This window comes from Equus przewalskii, chromosome 11 (genome assembly GCF_037783145.1).
Source record: "Equus przewalskii isolate Varuska chromosome 11, EquPr2, whole genome shotgun sequence".
Classification (NCBI taxonomy): Eukaryota; Metazoa; Chordata; class Mammalia; order Perissodactyla; family Equidae; genus Equus; species Equus przewalskii.
Genome location: NC_091841.1, coordinates 24,331,572 through 24,353,356, shown reverse-complemented (window position 1 = coordinate 24,353,356; position 21,785 = coordinate 24,331,572). Strand labels below are relative to the sequence as shown.

The 21,785-nt window shown below is 48.0% G+C and overlaps 2 protein-coding genes across 3 annotated transcripts; one reads left to right on the top strand and one right to left on the bottom strand.

Moving 5' to 3' along the window:
• Window positions 1-357: 357 nt before the first annotated feature.
• Window positions 358-3,676, bottom strand: POLR2G (RNA polymerase II subunit G). Its single transcript, XM_008532197.2, has 8 exons — window positions 3,536-3,676; window positions 3,293-3,402; window positions 2,227-2,386; window positions 1,348-1,398; window positions 1,176-1,241; window positions 1,001-1,072; window positions 793-826; window positions 358-577 (listed from the first exon to the last, which is right to left on the bottom strand). The coding sequence occupies exons 1-8, from the start codon at window positions 3,545-3,547 to the stop codon at window positions 564-566; spliced, it is 519 nt and encodes a 172-aa protein (XP_008530419.1). The 5' UTR covers window positions 3,548-3,676; the 3' UTR covers window positions 358-563.
• An 11,360-nt stretch (window positions 3,677-15,036) lies between these two features.
• Window positions 15,037-18,289, top strand: ZBTB3 (zinc finger and BTB domain containing 3). 2 transcript variants are annotated; one of them, XM_008532196.2, is made up of 2 exons: window positions 15,037-15,514; window positions 15,959-18,289. In XM_008532196.2, the coding sequence occupies exon 2, from the start codon at window positions 16,003-16,005 to the stop codon at window positions 17,437-17,439; it is 1,437 nt and encodes a 478-aa protein (XP_008530418.2). In that variant the 5' UTR covers window positions 15,037-15,514; window positions 15,959-16,002; the 3' UTR covers window positions 17,440-18,289. The 2 variants fall into 2 exon arrangements, with proteins under 2 accessions (XP_008530418.2, XP_070421284.1); XM_070565183.1 differs by lacking the exon at window positions 15,037-15,514 and adding an exon at window positions 15,757-15,850.
• The last annotated feature ends 3,496 nt before the right edge of the window (window positions 18,290-21,785 follow it).

Below are 21,785 nucleotides of genomic sequence, written 5' to 3'. Positions count from 1 at the left end.
TCATTACTCTCCCCTTGTTCACCTCTCCCATCTGCTGTTTCCTCTCCCCTCTTTCCCAGCTGTACCCTTGGTTATTTTTCAGGGTGGGGGAAGGGCGAATACTCTGAAACAAGATTGGGCCTCAGAGTGGCTCAATGATAGTTATCATTTGCTAGAAGCCAAAGATCCAACATTAGTGCCTTTGGTTCAATGAGGTCAACTTTAGACGTTGGCAAAAGGGTTAGTGAGACCCGTGGATGGCTGTGGCTAGCTGAGGCATCAGGCCAAGAAAAGAGGGGCTAGTTAGTGAGCACCTGGCCCCCAGCCTTTTAAAAAAAGAGTTGTTCTCACCAAAGAAAAAAGGAGCTAACACTTCCATGAAAATCAAGGACCTTTTATGGTTAGGACATAGAGTCAAAAGTCTGGCAGTGGCTGCTAAGCTGCAAGAAAAGCCAGATGTCTTCTGGGGACAAGGAACCTTCCTTGTCTCCCCCACACCAGCGACATGGGGCCTCTGGACAACATGGGAAGTGTGACAGTCAGATCTTCTAGATAAGGACCAAACAAGGTCGGAGGCCCTGGGCTCAGCTCACAAGCCCTGTGAGAACAGGAAAAGCACATCAGTTAGACTCAGAGCTTGGGGCAGCCATAACCACGTACCTCCCATCCCAAGGGGCGCATGGCCTGGATCTTCCAAGCAGACAGCGAGTTTCTTTCACCTGTGACTCAGGTATTAAAGCCCACATCCACCCACCGCCACGAACAAAGCCCTTTTCCAAGCAACAACCCTGGCACATGTGATTGGGCACTCACCCAAGTAATCGTCCATCAGGGAGCCAATAGCAAACTGCACAAGAGAAGGTAAAAAGGAAATGAAGCCAAAGCAAGCACAGAACTATCCTCTAACCCCCAGCCCTAGGCCTTCTGCCCACCCAACCCCTTTTCCTGGCAGAAGAGCACAAACCCTCCTGGAACTCCCAGCTCTGCCTGGTACAGACAGGGAGGCAGGCAAGAGACTCACAATGTCATTCTTGTCCACACGTGTCCCCACAATCTTCAAGCGGATCTCATCATCCTGCTGAATCACAATGTCCTGGGGATGAGGGAACAGTGTAGTCAGACACCCCCAGGCCAATACTCTCCCGAGAGTGGCTCATTCCCTCCTCCCTCTCGCTGACTTCTTCCTCCCCACTCACCTCATCCATTGTCTTGTAACATGGTGGGTTGGAGTTAGGATCAAACTCCATTTCTGATGGGATAGACTAAAAGGAAAGGGGGACTGGGTCAGCATTTTAAATAGATGCTTCCACAGATGGTCATGCATGGGTGTCTCTCCTCCTTGGCCCCACCCAGCATGTCCAGACTTACATGTCGAGAGATAAAACAGGACATAGGTCCAATTTCTGTGAAGAGTCCAACCTGCAAGGAAAATGAGTGACCTAGGGGCTGGCCCCGTGGCCGAGTGGTTAAGTTCGCACGCTCTGCTGCAGACGGCCCAGTGTTTTGTTGGTTCGAATCCTGGGCGCTGACATGGCACTGCTCATCAAACCACGCTGAGGCAGCGTCCCACATGCCACAACTAGAAGGACCCACAACAAAGAACATACAACTATGTAGCGGGAGGCTTTGGGGAGAAAAAGGAAAAAATAAAATCTTTAAAAAAATAAATAAATAAAATAAAATAAAAAAAGAAAATGAGTGACCTTGCTTTTTCCTTTGCCCCTAAAGTCCTCTAAGCTTCCCATCTTTATCTGATTCCTAATAATATTCTTCCTGTTTTTAAACCACTCTGAATTGTAGCATTTGTTTTATTTCTCTCTTTTTTCAAGCTTTCACTTTACATTACACAAATACAGGGTAGTAGTAAAGAGCTGAGGCCTGGCACTTGTCAGTCTGGGATGTGAACAAATTGTCACATGACCTTGGCCAGTAGACTTAATTTCTCTAAGCTTAAGTATCTATAAAAAGGGATAAAACCAACCACCTCACAGTCATTATGAAGCTTTGCACAATACTCGGCCCACAGCAGCTACTCAAGCAATGGAGGTTACTGTCATTATGACTATTAATACTGACTTACATACCCCTGAGTGAGGCAGGGCGAGATTACCACACCATTTGACAGTTGAGGAAACTGAAGCCCAAAGAAGTGACTTGGCCAAGGACACAGAGTTAGCAAGTGCAGTTGGGTCCCATCCCACATCTTCTGAGGGACCACCCCACTGCCTCCCCTGTGTGTGGTCTCACCTTGTTGACCTGAGTGACAACAGCATCCACAACCTCCCCTTTAAAGGGCCGGAAAACAATGGCCTTGTACTTCACTGGATAAAGGACAAAGCCTCGGCCTGGTTGGATCACACCAGCACCGATATTGTCGATGGTGGTGACAGCAATGACAAAGCCATACCTGCAAGAAGGATGAGAAAGAGAAAGGCACTGTGTGTGAAGAGCCTCTAAAACCATCTACAACAAGAGTCGGTGAGCCTGAGGGTTGGGAGACAGCACAAAAGGGAAGTAGTGGTACCCCTGCCCCCAGAGAGCTTGATGACTGAGGCAGAAGACCCGACACTGATCAGTATCTATGCTGCCAAATGCTGCTCTAGTAATTTCGTGATAAATGTACAAGAAGGCGGCAGTCCTCGAGCCAAGAGACCACAATCTTTGGGATGCCTCAGAATCACCTGGCAGGAACTTAATAAAATGCAGATTCCCAGGCCTGTCGGCAGACAGTCTCAATTCTGTAGGGGTGAGATGAGGCTCAAGAACCCGCATGTTCAAGAAACACCCCAGGTTATTCTGATGATGGAGGCCCAGTACTCCATAGCCCTGGGCTCATAGCAGCTCACTCACGTCACAGTGTCAGAGGCACCTCTGCGCAGAGCCCAGAGACTGCCATGCCAGGTCCCTGGCGTAGGGGATGGAGAAAATCAGCAGAATCACAGAGAGAGAGCAAACACAGGAACAGTGTTAGACTGTGAGCTCCAGGAGGGCTGGCCTCATTGTCTTATTCGCTGCACTGTTCCCAGGGCCCAGCACAAAACCTGGCACGCAGCAGGAGCTTTAGGAATGTTTGCAGAGTAAATGAATGACCAATCTCAGCTGAGGGAAGGACGTCCTGTAATCCAGCTTTGCAGAGGCCGTAGTGGGAACCCAAAGAAGGAAGCAATTGACTGCGTGGGGCGCCTGGGAGGGTGAGAGGGTTCCCCAGAGTAGGTGGCAGGCCCTTGCAGGATGAGTAGGAGTTGGGGAGGGGCTGCAGGCATAGGGCTCCGTGTGCGCAGTGATCAGGCGGCACGGAGGGCGCCGCGCTTACTTGCCGGTGCAGGTCCCCTCCACCTCGGTGAAGAGCTTCTGCTTCACCGTGTTGAGCAGGTTGGGGCCGAAGTAGCGCGGGTGCAACAGGATCTCGTGCTCCAAGGAGATCTGCGGGGAAAGGGGGATAGAGACCAAGCCAGGCTCGGCAGGGATATGGGGCAAGAAGTGGCCCCTCGTCCCGGCGCCCCGACTCGCTCCTCCCCTCGACCCTGCCCTCGCCGCCACCCCGCGCCCTGCTCACGTGGTAGAACATCTTCCCGGACAAGGCGGGAAAGCAGCAGCGCCTGTAACTGCCGCGGCAGCGAGGCCTCCAGACCAACCGGAAACACACGCAGCCTCCCCATCCCCACTTCCGGGTCTGCCCCCTCTGCGGACGCAATTGGGCCTCGCTGTCGTGGGCGGGGAATCCACGAAGCCCTGCCCCCTTCTCCCCGCCCACCCGCGGTCGAAGAGCCCAACTCCCATAAATTAACAGTGCCCGCCCTAGAATAGATGCTCAGTAGATACTTTCAAACAGAATTAGTTAATTAATGGGAGCTGGCATAAGTAAAGCGCTTTAGCACAGTGCATTCATTCAGCAAATATTTGCAGACTGCTTTCACATAGTAAGAATAGTAAGTAGCCGCTCTTACCTCCTTTAGTCCATCCAGCAACTTCATGAGGCAGGCTTTACTGTTATTCCCATTTACACAGGAGGTCGCGCGCTGCGTCAGAGGGCTGAGGTCACTCAGGGCCGGGATTCAAATTCAGGATGTCTAACTCCAAGACTCTTGCATACTCAGGCATTCCGGTGCCAGGGAAGCGGGAGAATTCCCCCCACCTTTTCCTTAAGGTTCTTATGGCTGGTCAAACAATTTAAAAAGCAGGTTAGCAGGAGAAAATCAAACAAAGTTTAATAGCGTGTATACATGGAAGAAACTCAGGGGACACTGAGTAACTCAGCCAACTGGCTGAGGCTGCCTGTTTAAGTATCTTCAGCTACAGAGAAGGAGGACATTTGGGGTAGTGATTTGGGGCTTCAAAGGGGAGGAAGGCAACCGACTGGAAAGGGAAAAGCAAATGTTTGGTAAATAGAACTTTGATAACAGTGGCCTTAGCAAGGATCCTCCCAGTCTACCAAAACCCGGAGTTATCTATAGTGACGGCCTGCCCTGGAGACAGGCCTTTATTTTAAATTTATTTTAGGCAGTTAGGAGGGGAAGGTCGAATGTTCTTGCTGAGTCTGAGCCTTTATTGTCTTCAGCTCGAAATAATCCGCATACCACAGTGGCGCATCTTGGGGTGGCCTGCCTGGACCCCATCACCAGATACTATGCATGCACTAATTTGTTCAACAAACATTTATTTAGCATCCATTCCTTGTCAGGCGCTGGTAGTTTGGAGATGAAGCAGCCAAAGTCAGAGCCCAGAGGGTAGTGCTCCCTCCCCGTGTGAGAACCACGTCACTGTGCTGCTCCTCCTCCTCCCAGGCCCCCTGTCACACACACACACACACACAAGGGATCTAGAGAACCTGTAAGCCCTTGTTTATTCCTTCAACTCTGCCCACATTTTTGTAGATAGTCCCTTTATTAAACTCACCTCAATTAACAAGAGTATGCAACTGTTCCTGCCTGAGACTCTGACTTATAAAAGGGCCGTGCAGAGAGAGGCAGAAACACCATGAGACACAGACCTGTGAGAAAGGCTCGGGAAGAGCAGCTGATTCTAGAGCCAGGGCAGTCTATGTGGCCTTGAGCAAACTCCTTGTTGCCTGAGTAAGTTTTTGCATGTTGTAAGTAAAAGAGCCTGTCCTCCCCTCCTGCAAGAACAGAGACCTCATGCTTCCTCAGAGCTGACACTCTCCAGCTCCCATTGATGCTGCCCGTCTCCTAGAGTGGTTGAGGCCATCATTCAGTGGCTCAGACCCCATCAGGATCCCCTCTGCCCATGACCAGGCAAGGAAGAAGATGAGTGGGCCTCAATACCCCTGACTACCTGCTCCCCTCTTTTCCAGTCAGTGTCCCCGCAAGGGCAACCTTACCTGCTGACAGTAGTGTGCTGGAGCTGACTACGAGAACCCATTGTTAATATTTCAGGAATTTTGCAAGGCAGTGGTTAAACACAGCCATTATTAAAATTGTAATTATTTTAACTTACAATGAAGTGAATTATATGAAAAAACAAAGAGATATAAACGAAACAAGTTTGGCAATATACTGATAATTGTTGAAGCCAGATGATGGATAATGGTGGTTTATTACACTTTTCCTTCTACTTTTGTGTGTTTGAAATTGTTCATAATAAAAAGCTGGGAGAAAACAAAGGTAATTGCGATATTGTGATTTATAATAAGAAACATATATTTGGTCTTTGTCTCTGTTCCTGGCACAGAGCTCCTGAAATTTAGGAAAAATTTAGGAAATCCTTGGAATTTCCTAAGTGACATTAATTTCCACAAGATGTGGAAGGAAAGAAACGAAAGAAACCTTAACTAAATTGGAGTCAGGAAGGCCTGTAGGGGGAGCTCTCACACCCTATCGCACATCTCAGAGACACCAAGCAGGAAAAGACAGACAGGAAGTAAAACTACCTTACTACTGAAGGGAGATTTCTCTCCCTACCCAGCAACAACCCTCAAAAGAGAAATGCTGCTGCTCAGCCAATGAGAAATGCCAATTAGAAGAGCCACTGAGAAGCCCTTGCTGCCCTGAGCTGTTTCTTTCCCCCAATGGACTTTTCTTTGGAATAGCCCCTCCCTACTCCCTTTTTCTCTATAAAGGCTGCTCCTCTGGGTTGGATTCCTTTTTTTTTTCTTACAGGTTGGCCCTGGGACCACCACGTGGCTGAGTGATTAAGTTCATGCTCTTTGCTTGGGCGGCCTGGAATTTCCCTGGTCCAGATCCCAGGCACGACATGGCACCGCTCATCAGGCCATGCTGAGATGGCTGTCCCACATAGCACAACCAGAAGGACCTACAACTAGAATATACAACTATGCACTGGAGGGCTTTGGGGAGAAGAAGAAGAAGAAAAGGGAAAATAAAAAAGATTGGCAACAGATGTTAGCTCAGGGCCAATCTAAAAAAACAAAGATTGTCTCTGAGCTAACATCTGTTGCCAATCTTCCTCTTTTTTTTTCTTCTCCCCAAAGCCCCCCAGTACATAGTTGTATATTCTAGTTGTAGGTCCTTCTGGTTGTGCTATGTGGGACAGCCATCTCAGCATGGCCTGATGAGCAGCGCTAGGTCTGCGCCCAGGATCCCAACTGGTGAAACCCTGGGCTGCGGAAGCAGAGCTTGCAAACTTAACCACTTGGCCATGGGGCCCGCCCTCTGTTGGATTTGCCTATGGTTTGCCATAGCATGCACTTCCCAAATTGCAATTCTTTTAGCTATTGCTGAATAGATTTGTTTTGAGGCTTTTCGAGTCAACAGTGATAAGAGCAATAAAGATGTCTTGATATTCATAACAAACCCCTTTCAACCATACCTGAGTTTATGTTAAAGAGGTGACTTTTGCTAAGAACCTTAGGATGGGGGCTGGTTGCCAGGGGACCAACAGTGTGTGATTGGAACTTTCAGTCTCGCCCCCACCCCGACCTCCAGGGAGGAGAGAGGGGCCAGAGGTTGAATCGCTGGTCAATAGGCAATGATTTAATCAATCATGCCTACATAATGAAGTCTCTATAAAAACCCAAAAGGGTAAGATTTGGAGAACTTTTGGGTTGGTGAGCACGTGGAAATTTGGGGAGCATGCTATGTTGTGGTAGGTGTCCCATATATAAAAAAAGTAGAGGAAGATGGGCACGGATGTTAGCTCAGGGCCAGTCTTCCTCAAAAAAAAAAAACAAACAAAACCACAATGAGATACTACTACATGGCTATTAGAATAGCTAACAAAACAAAATAAATTTTATTTTGTTTTATTCATTTATTTATTTTTAGAGGAAGATTAGCCCTGAGCTAACATCTGCCGCCAATCCTCCTCTCTTTGCTGAGGAAGACTGGCCCTGAGCTGACATCCGTGCCCATCTTTCTCTACTTTTTTTATATGTGGGACACCTACCACAGCATGGCTTGCCAAGTGGTGCCATGTCCGCACCCGGGATCTGAACCAGTGAACCCCAGGCCGCTGAAGTGGAAGCAGAACGTGCGAACTCAACTGCTGTTCCACTGGGCTGGCCCCTCTCATTATGGTTTTAATTTTTTTTTTTTTAGATTTTATTTTTTTTCCCCCAAAGCCCCCCGGTACATAGTTGTATATTCTTCTTTGTGGGTCCTTCTAGTTGTGGCATGTGGGACGCCGCGTCAGCGTGGCTTGATGAGCAGTGCCGTGTCCGCGCCCAGGATTCGAACCAACGAAACACTGGGCCACCTGCAGCGGAGTGCACGAACTTAACCACTCGGTCATGGGGCCAGCCCCAGGTTTTAATTTTTCATTTCCCTAATGACTAATGATGTTGAACATCTTTTCATGTGCTTATTTGCCAAGAGTGATCTTTTCAAAACTGAAGTCAAATCATGTCACTCCCCTACTTAGAACCCAGTAGCTGGGGCCAGCCCCGTGGCTGAGTGGTTAAGTTTGCACTCTCAGCTTCAGAGGCCCAAGGTTTTGCTGGTTCGGATCCTGGGTGCAGACCTAGTACCGCTCATCAAGCTACACTGAGGTGGTGTCCCACAAAGGAGAACTAGAAGGACCTATGATTAGAATATACGACTACGTACTGGGGGGCTTTGGGGAGAAGAAGAAGAAAAAAATTGGCAACAGATGTTAGCTCAGGTGCCAATCTTTATTTATTTATTTATTTTCTGCTTTTCCCCCCCAAATCCCCCCAGTACATGGTTGTATATTTTATTTTATTTTAATTATTATTATTTTTTAAAGATTTTATTTTTTTCCTTTTTCTCCCCAAAGCCCCCCGGTACATAGTTGTATATTCTTTGTTGTGGGTCCTTCTAGTTGTGGCATGTGGGGTGCCACCTCAGCATGGCTTGATGAGCGGTGCCATGTCCACGCCCAGGATTCGAACCGATGAAACGCTGGGCCGCCAGAGTGGAGCGCGAGAATTTAACCACTCAGCCACAGGGCCAGCCCCGGTTGTATATTTTAGTTGGGGGTCCTTCTAGTTGTGGCATGTGGGACGCTGCCGCAGCATGGCTTGATGAGTGGTGCCATGTCTATGCCCAGGATCTGAAGGGGCAAAACCCTAGGCCGCCGAAGCGGAGTGCGCAATCTTAACCACTCGGCCACAGTGCTGGCCCCCCAATCTTTTAAGAAAAAAAAAAAAGAACCCAATAGCTTCCCGGGGCACTAGAATAAAGTCATCACCCTGGCCTACCAGGCAGGGGACAGATCCAGCCAATTCCATCTTCCACCTCTCTTCCTCTTGCTTTCTCCACTCCAGCCACACTGGCCTCCTCTCCCACCTCAAGACCTATGTACTTGCTGTTTCTGGTGCCTAAAAATGCTCTTGGCTCTGATCCACACCTAGTGGGCTCCTTCTCATCCTTCAGGTATAAGCTCAATATCACCACCTCAGAGGCCTTCCATGAACTACCCTGGCTCAAGTAGCCACACCCCAGTCCCTTCGCTATTGCATTGCCTTGTTTTATGTTCCTCATAGAACTTAGGCCTATTTGGAATCATCTTATTAATTTACATATGTGTACATTGCCTGTGTCCCATCAAGGAAAGCAGGGATTCTTGTCTGTTGTGTTCTTCTGTATCCCCAACGCCTAGAATAGTCCCTCACACACAAGAGATGCTCAGTATCTATTTGCATCAGTGAAGGAATCTCTCGCACTTAATTAGAGTGCTCAGCAAATGATGGAGTTTAACAAGTGTGGGTCCATTGAACTTCAGTCTCCTAATGAACCTATTATGATCTCTTCGAGCTCCCCAGGCATGGGTTGGCCATGATAAATTCTCCCCAAGACCTGATCCCCTTGCTTCCAAAGCTTCAGGATTGGAGACAAGCTAGAACAGAAAGAGAAAATAGCAATGGAGAATAATCTATTGAGACTTAGAGTGCAAAGAAAGTTTATCAGAGGATTGCTTCTGTTATCTTGGGCTGCATAATAAACCATCCCAAAACTTAGCAGCTTAAGACAACCAAGATAATTTATATAGCTCACAAATCTACAATTTGGGCAAAGCTCGGTGGGGAAGGCTCATTCCAGCTCCATGCAGCATCAGCTGGGGCAGCTCAACTGGGGACTACGGGATCCACTTCCAAGACGGCTCAGTCACAGGGCTGGCAAGTTGGCTGTTAGCTGGAACTCCAGAGGTGGCTGTGGCTGGAAGCTTTACACATGGCCTCTTCATGTGGCCTGGGTGTCTTCACAGCAGAGTGGCTGGGTTCTAAGAGCAAGCATCCCAAGAAGACCACGTGGAAGCTACATCCCTTTTTATGACAGCCTGGAAAGTCACATAGCATCACATCCCCCTGGGGGTCACAATCCCTCCCAGACTCGAGGAGAGAGACTTTACCTGATTGACAGATAAAAATGGCAAGCAATGGGATATATTGGAGTATATGAGGAAGCCATTTTGCGTAAACCTAATTCGACCTGACCTTGTCTTTCCAAAAGGGCCTCACCGAGGCTGTTAAGCATGCATTGTATATCTGCTTTAGAGATTCCCTATGGCAAGAGCAAAGGCCCTTGAGATAAAGGTGCAACTTCTCTCCCCCTCCCAACCTTGGCATCTCCTTAAAGATTAAGCATCTTTCTTTAGGCTGGGAACCGATTGCAGCGCTCATCTGTGACCCCCCAGCCCGGGGCAACATACCTGCCACCCAGCGGCGTTCACTGAGACAGCAGACCTATCTGCCGTTTCCATCAACCGCTGTGCTGACAGAGCAGCCTCATGACTATTGTAAAAGGGACATTTCAATCATACGTGAAACATACTCTTTGAGGGTGTATAACCACCCTGTATACCCCCACTTCTTTGGAGTGCTCTGTTCCTTTGTGGAAAGACTCTCCCGGGTTATAATCCTCAGATTTCAGCTCAGAATAAACTCACCCAAATTTTCATTTATAGATTGGTTATGGATTATTTTTGTCGACACTGATGGAGAAGCATCAGTGTCATATTGTAAGATGAGTATGTGGGAGGGGAAAGGTTGTGAAGGCCATCTTGGAAAATACTGCCACAAGGGGCTGGCCCAGTGGTGCAGCAGCTAAGTGTGCACGTTCCGCTTCAGCGGCCTGGGGTTCGCCAGTTCCGATCCTGGGTGCGGACATGGCACCGCTTGGCATGCCATGCTGTGGTTGGCGTTCCACATATAAAGTAGAGGAAGATGGGCATAGATGTTAGCTCAGGGCCAGTCTTCCTCAGCAAAAAGAGGAGGATTCGCAGCAGTTAGCTCAGGGCTAATCTTCCTCAAAAAAAAAGAAAAGAAAAGAAAACACTGCCACAAGAATATAGTCTTGCCAACATATAATAGAGAGGAGCCCTGTGTAATATCTGCCACTTGTCTCCCAAAGATTCATACACAAGCAGGAGGTCCACTCCCTGGAGGGCAATCTCTGAGCAAGGATCATCCATCCCAGCTGCCCCTCTTCCTGATTCTGGGCTTCTCCTTCTGTGCCATCAGCTCTTCCATCAGGTAGGATAATCCTGCTCTAGCCACGGGTCCTACAACAAGCCTAAGGGCCACCCTGGGGCCACTCTGGGAAGACAGATCTACACAGTGGCTAGGGGTGTGGCTTTGAAGATAGACAGACCTAGATTCTATCTCAGCTCTGCTTTTTATTAGCTGTATGACCTTGGCCAAGTTACTTAACCAAGCTGAACTCAGTCTCTTCTGTGTAATGGGGTTAAGAAAGGCTATTATGGAATTGGAGGCTATATCTTTAGCATATTGCTAGCACTTAGCAAATGCTAAATAAATGGTAGATATTTTTCTAACTTCTACTAATACACAGATACACAGAAGCAAAGCTTTTCAGGGACTGGCCCTATGGTGTAGTGGTTAAGTTTGGGGCACTCCACTTTGGTGGCCTAGGTTCATGGGTTTGGATCCTGGGCATGGACCTACACCACTCATCAGCCATGCCGAGGCAGTGACCTACATATAAAGTGGAGGAAGATTGGCACAGATCTTAGCTCAGGGCTAATGTTCCTCAAGCAAAAAAAAAAAAAGAGGAAGACTGGAGCCAGCCTGGTAGTATAGCAGTCAGGTTCGCATGCTCTGCTTCAGCAGCCCGGGGTTCACAGGATCAGATCCCAGGAATGGACCTACGCACCACTTACCAAGCTATGCTGTGGCAGGTGTCCCACATATAAAATAGAGGAAGATGGGCATAGATGTTAGCTCTGGGTCAATCCTCCTCAGCAAAAAGAGAAGGATTGGCAGCGGATGTGAACTCAGGGCTAATCTTCCTCAAAAAAAAAAAAAGAGGAAGATTGGCAATAGATGTTAGCTCAGAGTGAGTCTTCCTCAGCAAAAACATAATAAATAAATAAATAAATAAATAAATAGGCTAAGAAGCAAAGCTTTCAATTTTTTTCCTTGAGGGAAAGTTACTGCTGTAAGTGCAAAATTACTTTTGTTTTAGCTTTAAATTTCACCTACATTTTTTTCACGTGCCATAATCTATCTGTGCTAGTTTAACGCTAGCATATTCCCCAAATAAAAGCTTTTATCGAAACAATTTGGGGGCCGGCCCCGTGGCTGAGTGGTTAAGTTCATGCACTCGGCTTGAGCAGCCCGGGGTTTCGCCGGTTCAGATCCTGGGCACGGACATGGCACCACTCATCAGGCCAGGCTGAGGCGGCATCCCACATGCCACAGCTAGAAGGACCCACAACTAGAGTATACAACTATGTACTGGGGGGATTTGGGGAGAAAAAACAAACAAACAAAAAAACCCCAAAACAACAATCTGGATGATGCTCTAGAAAGATGTGTCCTGGTATCCTGTAGTCTGTATACCCCAGGGTAGGCGTATGTGTACCCCAGTTTCAAGAAGCTGAACGTTTCGAGAGGCTGAAATCTGGCACATCCTTGGCTTATTAAGCTCTTGTGGCTACTAGGCTGCACTGACCAGAAAGGACACCTTTTTCACACTTGCACAGAGGTTAAAAGAACTGTAATTGAAAAAGTCTAGGTCAATTTTGCACGGCCATCCCAGAGTGTGCCACACACATAGTCTTCGTGCCCAAACTCAGACTCATCTTCATTCTGATCTCTTCTGAACCTGTAGAAACAGAATTGCTTAAGCTTCCCAAACAGCCTATGCTCCTTACTGCTTAGCAACTCCAGCAGCCTTCTCTCCTACAGGTGGTTTTCCTTCCAGTTCCTTAGCTTTAAACATAATCTATGCGCTGATGATATCTCTAGCCCCAGCGTTTGCTGATCTTCAGGCTCACAAGTCTAACGGGCTGAGGAGAAGCTCCACTTAAAGGGTCAGAAACAGAACTCTCAATTTTCCTCCCCATTGTCCACATCTCAGAAAATGGCTCTGTCAGCCACACCATTGCTCATGCTAAAATTCTGGCCATCTTTGACTTCTTGTTTCTCTTTCCCTCATCTCCTACCTGAATTTTAGCAAATTCTGTTGACCCAGCACTTCTCTCCAGCTCCACCACCACTACCCTTGTCTAGCCACCATCATATCTTGCTGGAACATTTCCATACCCTCCTCCCTGCTCCCACTTTGATCCCCACTGTCCCTTCTCCACAGAGTAGCCATGATAAGCCTTTAAAAACAAGAATCAGGGTCTGGCCCCATGGCTGAGTGGTTAAGTTTGTGCGCTCCGCTGCAGGCAGCCCAGTGTTTCGTTGGTTCGAATCCTGGGCGCGAACACGGCACTGCTCGTCAAACCACACTGAGGCAGCGTCCCACATGCCACAACTAGAAGGACCCACACGAAGAATATACAACTATGTACTGGGGGGCTTTGGGGAGAAAAAGAAAAAAAAATAAAATCTTTAAAAACAAGAATCATATCAGAACACTCCCCTGCTTAAATGGCTTCCCATTACACTTAGAATAAAATACAAACTCCTCACCATGGCCAATGGATTCCACGCCTACTCACCTGTGTGAGGCCAGACTGTCTTCACATAATCAAAGCAATGTATCATAATAACTTGAAAACAGAAGAGGCGAGAATCCAGCTGTCTTCTACTAAGCCAGATATTAAGGAAAAAAAGTAAAACAATGCCACTATTTTCACTACACTTTCTTGGGAAAATACAGTTATTTTTAATAAAATATGAAAATGTTATTTAAATTAGTTTTAATTTCTATACCATAAATATTGTATGGCTTGGAAGACTATCTTGAAGATGTAGGCGCCTTCAAGCTGAGGCCAGTGTGGCCTGCATGTCTCTAGGGTAAGGATGGAAGGTAGATAAACTGTCCCTGGTTCTGGTTAGGTCTGACTGGTGGGCTTCACTGCAGAACAAGAGGAGATGCTTAGTGTGGTGGTGGGCGAAGGGGTGAATAACTGGGCACTGAGTTACTCCTCTGGCAACCCTGTCGACACATTGCCCAGATCAGGTAAGAGGCAGCTATCACTGACTCCCACTTTATAGCCCTTTCCTCTGGTTGCCTAGGGACTCTCAAAGATTTCTTCAGCAGTAGCCACACTCTTTACTTTCCTGTTCTAGCATACTTGAGGCCCTTGATCCCATCCCCTCCCTTCCTATCAGCACGTGCCCAGTATGCTCCAGACATAGAAGTTGACAATAGGGTTCAGGCTAAGGACATGTAGACAGATTTTTGGGATCCCTCTGCCTGGCCTAACAGGAGAATCTAACAAGCAAACTGCATAGGCGTTAAGTCAGTACAATAAAATCCATGCTGTGCTGTGAGGCAGCCATGCAGGCAATCTTCAGCCTGTGTCAAAATGACCTTGCAATCCCATACCTCATGATTGAAGACACCAGCTGGATAGATCCACAATAGGAAAAGATAAAGAGTGGCTCGCTCCCATATTTCTCAGCTGCATTTCTTAGAGATTGAGGGAATCATTCTCCATCCTGGTCCTTGCCTCCCTCCACACATAGATAACCTGGGCATCTCTGAACTTGTTTGATGTAGAACCAAGAAATTTTTGTTTACGTTACCTTCAGTGTATAATCTAGAGAAAAGACCAGATGTACTCTATCCCTTCTTTTTTGACACATATGAAATCTAGTTGTAAGTTTTTTTCTTTTCCTCTTCCCTGTACCTACACTGTTTTGTGAAAGAGAGATAAACTGCACTTAAACTCACACACCTTGGAGAAGTTTCATCAGAGCACTTTGTTGAATTGTATCCCAGGGGTTTGAACGTCTCACGCTGATTAGTGAACAAACTCCTTCACTAACATTACCTAGACTCTTTTTTTTTTTTTTTTTTTTTTTAAGATAGGCGCCTGAGCTAACATCTGTTGGCAATCTTCTTCTTCTCCCCAAAGCCCTCCAGTACATAGTTGTATATTCTAGTTGTAGGTCCTTCTGGTTGTGCTATGTGGGACACCGCCTCAGCATGGCCTGATGAGGGGTGCCATGTCCGCACCCAGGATCCGCACCAGCGAAACCCCAGGCCACCCAAGAGGGGTGCGGGAACTTACCCACTCCGCCACGGGGCGGGCCCCTAGACTCTTTATTTCAGTGCACAGACACTACACAGCATTGGGGCTGCAGCTAGTTTCTGACACCACCATTACTGAGCAGGACCCCGGAACCATCAGACTGGGGAGAGTGAAGCAGTAGGGAATCCTGGAATTTTTGAGGAAGGAAGGGACCTTAAAGAGAACCGCAGTTGAGAGAGTTGTGGCTATTGCTCACGGACAGTGCAGAGCCCGGTCTAGGACCTGAGCCTCCTGGGTACCACATCACTTCTTTGGTTTTCCTTTTCCCGGTTACCCTGCAGCCAAGGCGACGTGCTATCATTCGAGGCACACACTGTGAGCGCTGGCGGACCTCGCGCTCTGCTCCCTAGAGCCTGTCCCCGCCCTACAACCGGCCCCGGGTAGATGGAGAATCTCAGCCAATCCACAGGGCTCTGAGGCAAAGAAGGCGGGACGAGGAGGAAAAGTTTAGGACAGGAGTGCCAACCAATCCGACGCCTAGCTGCCTGAGCGACGGCCACGAGCACCCACTGGGGACGCCGCTCAGAGCGCGGGGGATGATTACTGGGCAGTGGACCAATCCGGGACGGGGGACGGCAAACTTGAACCAATTAAAACTGAGAAGGTGGGAAGGGGCGGAGCTCGCTTGGTGGCTGATCGGTGGTGGGTAAGGATCAGCTTTCTCTGCTAGTTCCCACCCTGGGGCTTCTTAGCCCCTGGAATGCGAGAGACAGAGGCTTAGGGAGTTCCCGGAATAGGGCGTAGAGGTATCGCTCGGGAAGGCCTGGGAGCGAAAGAGACTTCTAGTTGGAGGAGCTGCTAGGAGCTATCCGGTGGGCATCGAGGAAGCGGAGGCTGGCTAGGGGGCGGGACTTCCGGGGGCAGGGCTTCGCCGTATGGGCGGGGCCTACTGCTAAGGTTAGGGCGAGGGGCGGATCTAAAAGGAGACCGCTGGGTGTGACCTAGGAGAACGAAGGATAGTGATTTAACCTAGCGTCTTGAGGTCGGGATGGTGTTGCCAGAGGCTTTGGGGTGGCAAGTGATAACTCAGGGCTGACATTAAGGTTGCTGGGGAGGTTACCTGCCCTAACTCACTGTCCTCTCTTCTCAGGGAGCCATTGGTGGGGACCTTTCTAGGTCCCCTCGTGGGGTGCTATGGAGTTTCCAGAGCACAGCCAGCAGCTGTTGCAGAGCCTCCGCGAGCAGCGGTCCCAGGGTTTCCTTTGTGACTGTACTGTGATGGTGGGTAACACCCAGTTCTTGGCCCATCGGGCTGTGTTGGCCTCCTGCAGCCCATTCTTCCAGCTTTTCTACAAGGAGCGGGAACTAGACAAGAGGGATCTGGTGTGTATCCACAATGAGATTGTCACGGCCCCAGCTTTTGGCTTGCTTCTGGACTTTATGTACGCTGGCCAGCTGGTCCTGAGGGAGGATACCCCTGTGGAGGATGTGCTGGCAGCTGCCAGCTACTTGCATATGAACGACATCGTCAAGGTGTGCAAGCGGCGGCTGCAAGCCCGGGCCCTAGCAGAAGCGGACAGTACCAAGAAGGAGGAGGAAACCAACTCACAGCCCCCTAGTTTGGAGTTTTTCTCCACCATTTCCCGTGGGCCCCACCCTTCGCTGGCATCTCCTGAGACATCAGGCCCTTGGGGCAAAGGGGAATGGAAAGGCCCTGCTGCTCCCTCACCTACTGTCTGTCCTCCAGATGAGCCACCAGTCCCCGGTGGGGCAGACACTACACAGCCTGGTGTGGAGGTTGATTCACCTCATCTACGGGCGCCGCCTCCACCAGTGGCTGCTGTCTCTCTCGCTAGCCCCAGTAGCTCCACAGAGACTATACCTGCAAACTACTTTTCTTCTGGCCTCCCAACAATTTCAGTGGATCCACTGGCTCCCCTTGATGTGGGTTCTGAGGGTCTGAGGGTGGTGGAACCGAGGGGTACTGGAGGACCATTGCAAGCCTTCTATCCTGCAACTTCGGCTGCAGCCCCAGGCCCAGCCCCAGCGGAAGCTGAGCTGGTCCAGGTGAAAGTGGAAGCTATTGTGATTTCCGACGAGGAGACTGATGTGTCAGAGGAACAGCCTCAGGGTCCCGAAGGACCGTTCCCACCTGCAGGAGCAATGTATGGTGGACAGCCCCCCCAGCCAGAGGCTTTTGAGGAGCCAAGGGCAGCAGGACTGGAGGAGGTGGGGCCAAGTGACCACTTCCTGCCCTCAGATCCTCACCTGCCCTACCATTTGCTGCCAGGTCTAGGGCAGTATCATCGAGGACTGGTGACCTCACCTCTGCCTGCTCCCCCGGCCCTGCATGAGCCAGTTTACCTGCCTTCTGAGTATGAAGCAGCCCCAGGAAGCTTTGGCATTTCTATTGAAGACGTTCCCACTTGTAAGACATGTGGGAAGACATTCTCATGCTCTTACACGCTACGGCGACATGCCACAGTGCACACACGTGAGCGACCCTATGAGTGCCGCTACTGCCTGCGCAGCTACACGCAGTCAGGGGACCTGTACCGCCACATCCGCAAGGCTCACAATGAGGACCTGGCCAAACGCAGCAAACCGGATCCAGAGGCCAGCCCCTGCTAGGAGTGCAGCCCCTCCCTGGCCCCCCTACAGCAGTCAGACAGAACAGCAGTGATAGAGGGCCACCAAAAGATTTTCTGCTTTGCCCCAAAAACTAACATCTGGGGGAGCATGAGCTGATGCTAGGCCTGCTCTTCCCATCGATAGGGGGCAGCACAGAAGGCTGGAAGCATCTCGTTTCCCCTGCTGGGCAACAGAATGAAGATTCTGCCCCTGCTGAAGGTTCCTACCCTTTTCTTTATCCGGCCAGATAGCAGGACTTTATGGGGTAGAGCATCTCAGTCAGCATCTCTCCAAGGGCACTGGGAATTTTCCTGAGGTGTAGTTGCTTCTCATCCCTCATTCTGCACCATAAAGCCAGCAGTGAAAGTTCTCTCTTTGAACTGGTGTTGGCTGGTTTCTTCCGCAAACCTTCAGACCTCCTGATTCTTTCATACCCCTCCTCCAGATCTTTTAGGAATCTGACATCTGTGCTTGGGGTAGGGGTGGGTCAGGGTGCTTATGAGGGGAAAAGTGAGATAGGCAGAAGGCCATGTAGATTTTACTGAGGAAAAGTATACAAATTAGGGAATCTTACACAATTATGGCTTATTGTACTGGGCTGTATTGGGAACTTCATATAAATACTCATTTAATCCTTAAGAACCTTATGATGTATTAGCCCCCTCCCCTTTTTTCCCCACTGACAAGGAAACTTGAGACTCAAAAATCAACTTGTTAGACTCAAAAAGTTAACTCGTTCTAGGTCACAGAGCTAGTCAAGGGGCAAGCCAGAATTTGAACCATAGCTTGTGACTCCAAACACCGTGTGTGTTATGCTGGTTTAAAACATTGTTAAAGCTGGTTAACCAAGGACTAGAAGGTGTTTCCTTTTTCGTCCTCTGGGTGTTGGGCTTTGCTCTCTGACCCCTTTACCTCTGCTTTCCATGTAGAAAGACCTTTGGTTGACTATTTCAACAACAGATACCATCTTGACGATTTGAAATTTTTGCCTACATGTCATAAATATGAATTGAGGTCTCTGAAGAGGAGGAATTGAAAGGCAGAAAATACTAAGTTCCTGGTGGTCGGTTTGTGGGGTGGGTTGAGGGCCAGTGGTGTGGAAATGATGGGTGCTTGGGAAAACCAGAGCAAGAAACTCAAGACGAGAGAATCTTATAGTTCATCTAGTCCAACTCCCTCCCTTAAAAAGTGTGACGACAGCCTAGAGAGGTCAAATTACTTCTCTACAGTCACACAGGCGGTTATTAACTAGAGGTAGCAGAGAAATGGGAGTTTGGGGTGTTGATGTGGGATGGGGGATAAAAGGAGTTCCAGGAATGTATGAGAGGGGTCTGGCCCAGTCTGGGGAAAAGGAGTAGTGCTGTAGAATGGACTAGAAAGCTCCCTACAAACCCTTCTCTTTTTGGCACATAGGAACTGAGTACAAAAAACTCAGGAAGGAAAATACAGAAAAAGGTGAAAATATGAGTTTCTGAATTTCTCTTCCTTTTGGATTTGTCTGTTATATTCAGCACTGTTAACTTGTACTAGCTGTTACTTTTACTGTTTTTGAGTTATACAAAGGAGACAGAGCTGAGCATCGAAAAATTGGCCAAAGAAAGCTTACCTGGGGCATTATGGGAAGCTAAGATTGATGCTTAACATTTTCATGGCTGAAAGAGTGACTTTTATGGCTTTCACTTTCCTTGTGTTGGAATAACCTTTTAGTTTATCTTTCATGTGGCTAATTTTATTTATGCAAATACATTACTGCCTTAACTCCTTGGTAAAACAAGGCAAGATATACCTACATCCAATAAGAGCTATTCTAGCTGAGTGGAGCACTTTTCCAAAGGCTTCCTAGAGTAAATATCAAATCAAAATGCCTAGGGGCCAGCCCCGTGGCCAAGTGGTTACGTCCACAGACTCTGCTTTGGTGGCCCAGGGTTTTGCCAGTTCGGATCCTGGGCATGGACATGACACCACTCATCAGGCCATGCTGAGGCGACGTCCCACATAGCACAACCAGAGGCACTCACAACTAGAATATACAACTATGTACTGGGGGGCTTTGGGGAGAAGAAAGAAAATGTCAAAAAAGAATTGGTTGCCTTTAAAAGGGTGAATTTTATGGTATGTGGATTATATATATAAACAAAAAAAAGATAAAGGAAAAAAAGAAATCAGTTGCCTCAGAACATCAGTTCCTTAAAGCAAGGCATCATATCTGTGTCTAAATGTATATATAATGTATATAATTTCTTTAGACAGTCTGGAGAACATGATAACCATTGTTTGTCTGGGCCACATGCCATTACTAACTGAAGAGGATCTGTTACTTGGTGAGATTCTCCTGAAGAGTGGCAAACATTTGCTTTCAGTTCCCAGCAGGAGATGCATTCTTCAGTGGACGTGGCAGTTAGGAATTTGCAAGATGTTTAAAGAAGCAGCCAGGGGCTGGCCCCGTGGCCGTGGCCGTGGCCGTGGCCAAGTGGTTAAGTTCTCACGCTCCGCTGCAGGCGGCCCAGTGTTTCGTTGGTTCGAATCCTGGGCGCGGACATGGCACTGCTCATCAAACCACGCTGAGGCAGTGTCCCACATGCCACAACTAGAAGGACCCACAACGAAGAATGCACAACTATGTACTGGGGGGCTTTGGGGAGAAAAAGGAAAAAAATAAAATCTTTGGGGAAAAAAAAAAAAAAAAAGCAGCAGCAGCCAACACAACTAAGGCCACAGTTGCCTCACTTTATCTGCTGGACACCAGGAACAGTTTATGCCAGTCTGTACAAGCGTGATCAATAGAGAATTTTCTCTAGTTTCCGCTGCTCTTGGTGGTCCCATCCAGGGATTCAAGGAACCACAGGTCAGTTCATCTAACTTCTAGTCCAGCACTGAATCCTCCTTTTGCCAGTTGTTAAACCTCTGCTTGAAAGAGAACTTACTACCCCCAAAGGCAACCTGTTCTCTTGTTGGACGGCCCTAAGTGTTGGCTAACGCTTCCTTCGACTGAGCCAAAATCGGTCTCCCTATATGGGGGGCATGGGCCAAGAATTTCACCCTGAGAGCTTATTTGCTTTTGAGCTATAAGTTGACTTAGTTTTCAGACAACCACCCTTTGCTCTCAGCTTTTTTATTTTTATTTTTTTAGAAAGAGGGTAGATTTAGGGATTGGTGATTTAAAGATTTTATTTTTCCTTTTTATCACCAAAGGCGAAACCCTGGGCCACCGAAGTGGAGCACCAAACTTAACCACTTGGCCATCGGGTGGGCCCCTGCTCTCAGCTCTAGAGATGTATTTCTAGTTTAGGATTTCTTTTCTTAATTGGCTATTCTTCACTTGGCGTCTAATACCTCTTCAATTGCCAAACATTTGACGAAGCTTAGCTTCACGGAACTCACCATTTCAGCCCTTCACACTGGATTTCAATTTTAATTTTTCCAAAGCCAGTGTTTCCAAAGATGATTTACTTGGACATATACTAATACTATTTTATCATAAAATACATTTATTTTTATGGGTCTTTTTGGCAAATGGTAACGAAGTGCTCTAAAGTCCCCTCCCCAATTTTATCCCTAAGCAATTTCAGTATGCACTACTAAAAGAACTCTTGGGGGGAAAAAAAAAGACCAAATACTTTTATCATACTCAAGAAAACTGACAATAATTCCTTTTCAAATTTCCCTGCTTGTCTCATAAACTTTTAGTTGTTTTTCTCAAGTCAGAATCTAAAATAGAGTCACATTTATTTGGTTGATGTCTCCTAAGCCTCTGTTAATCTATAGGCTCCCCTCCCTTTTTCCTTTCAACTTATTTATTGAAGAAATTGGGTTACTCGTCTTATGGTTTCACAGTCGAGTTTGTTGGTTACATCTCCATGGTATCATTTAACATGTTCCTCTGTCCAAAGGTTCCTCTAAAAATATAAATTTAGGGGCTGGCCCCGTGGCCAAGTGGTTAGGTTCGCATGCTCCACTTTAGCGGCCCAGGGTTTCACCAGTTGGGATCCTGGGTGCGGACATGGCACCGCTCATAAGGCCATGCTGAGGTGGCATCTCCATGCCACAGCTGGAAGGACCCACAACTAAAGATATGCAACTATGTGCCAGGGGGCTTTGGGGAGAAAAAGGAAAAATAAAATCTTAAAAAATAATAATTTAAAAAATTATATATATATAAATTTAGGAGCCAGCCCGGTGGCCAAGTGGTTAAGTTTGTGCCCTGTGCTTCGGCGGCCCAGGGTTTCGCCGGTTAGAATTCTGGGTGTGGACATGGTACCGCTCATCATGCCATGCTGAGGTGGCGTCCCAAATAGCACAACCAGAAGGACCTACAACTAGAATATACAACTATGTGCTGGGTGGCT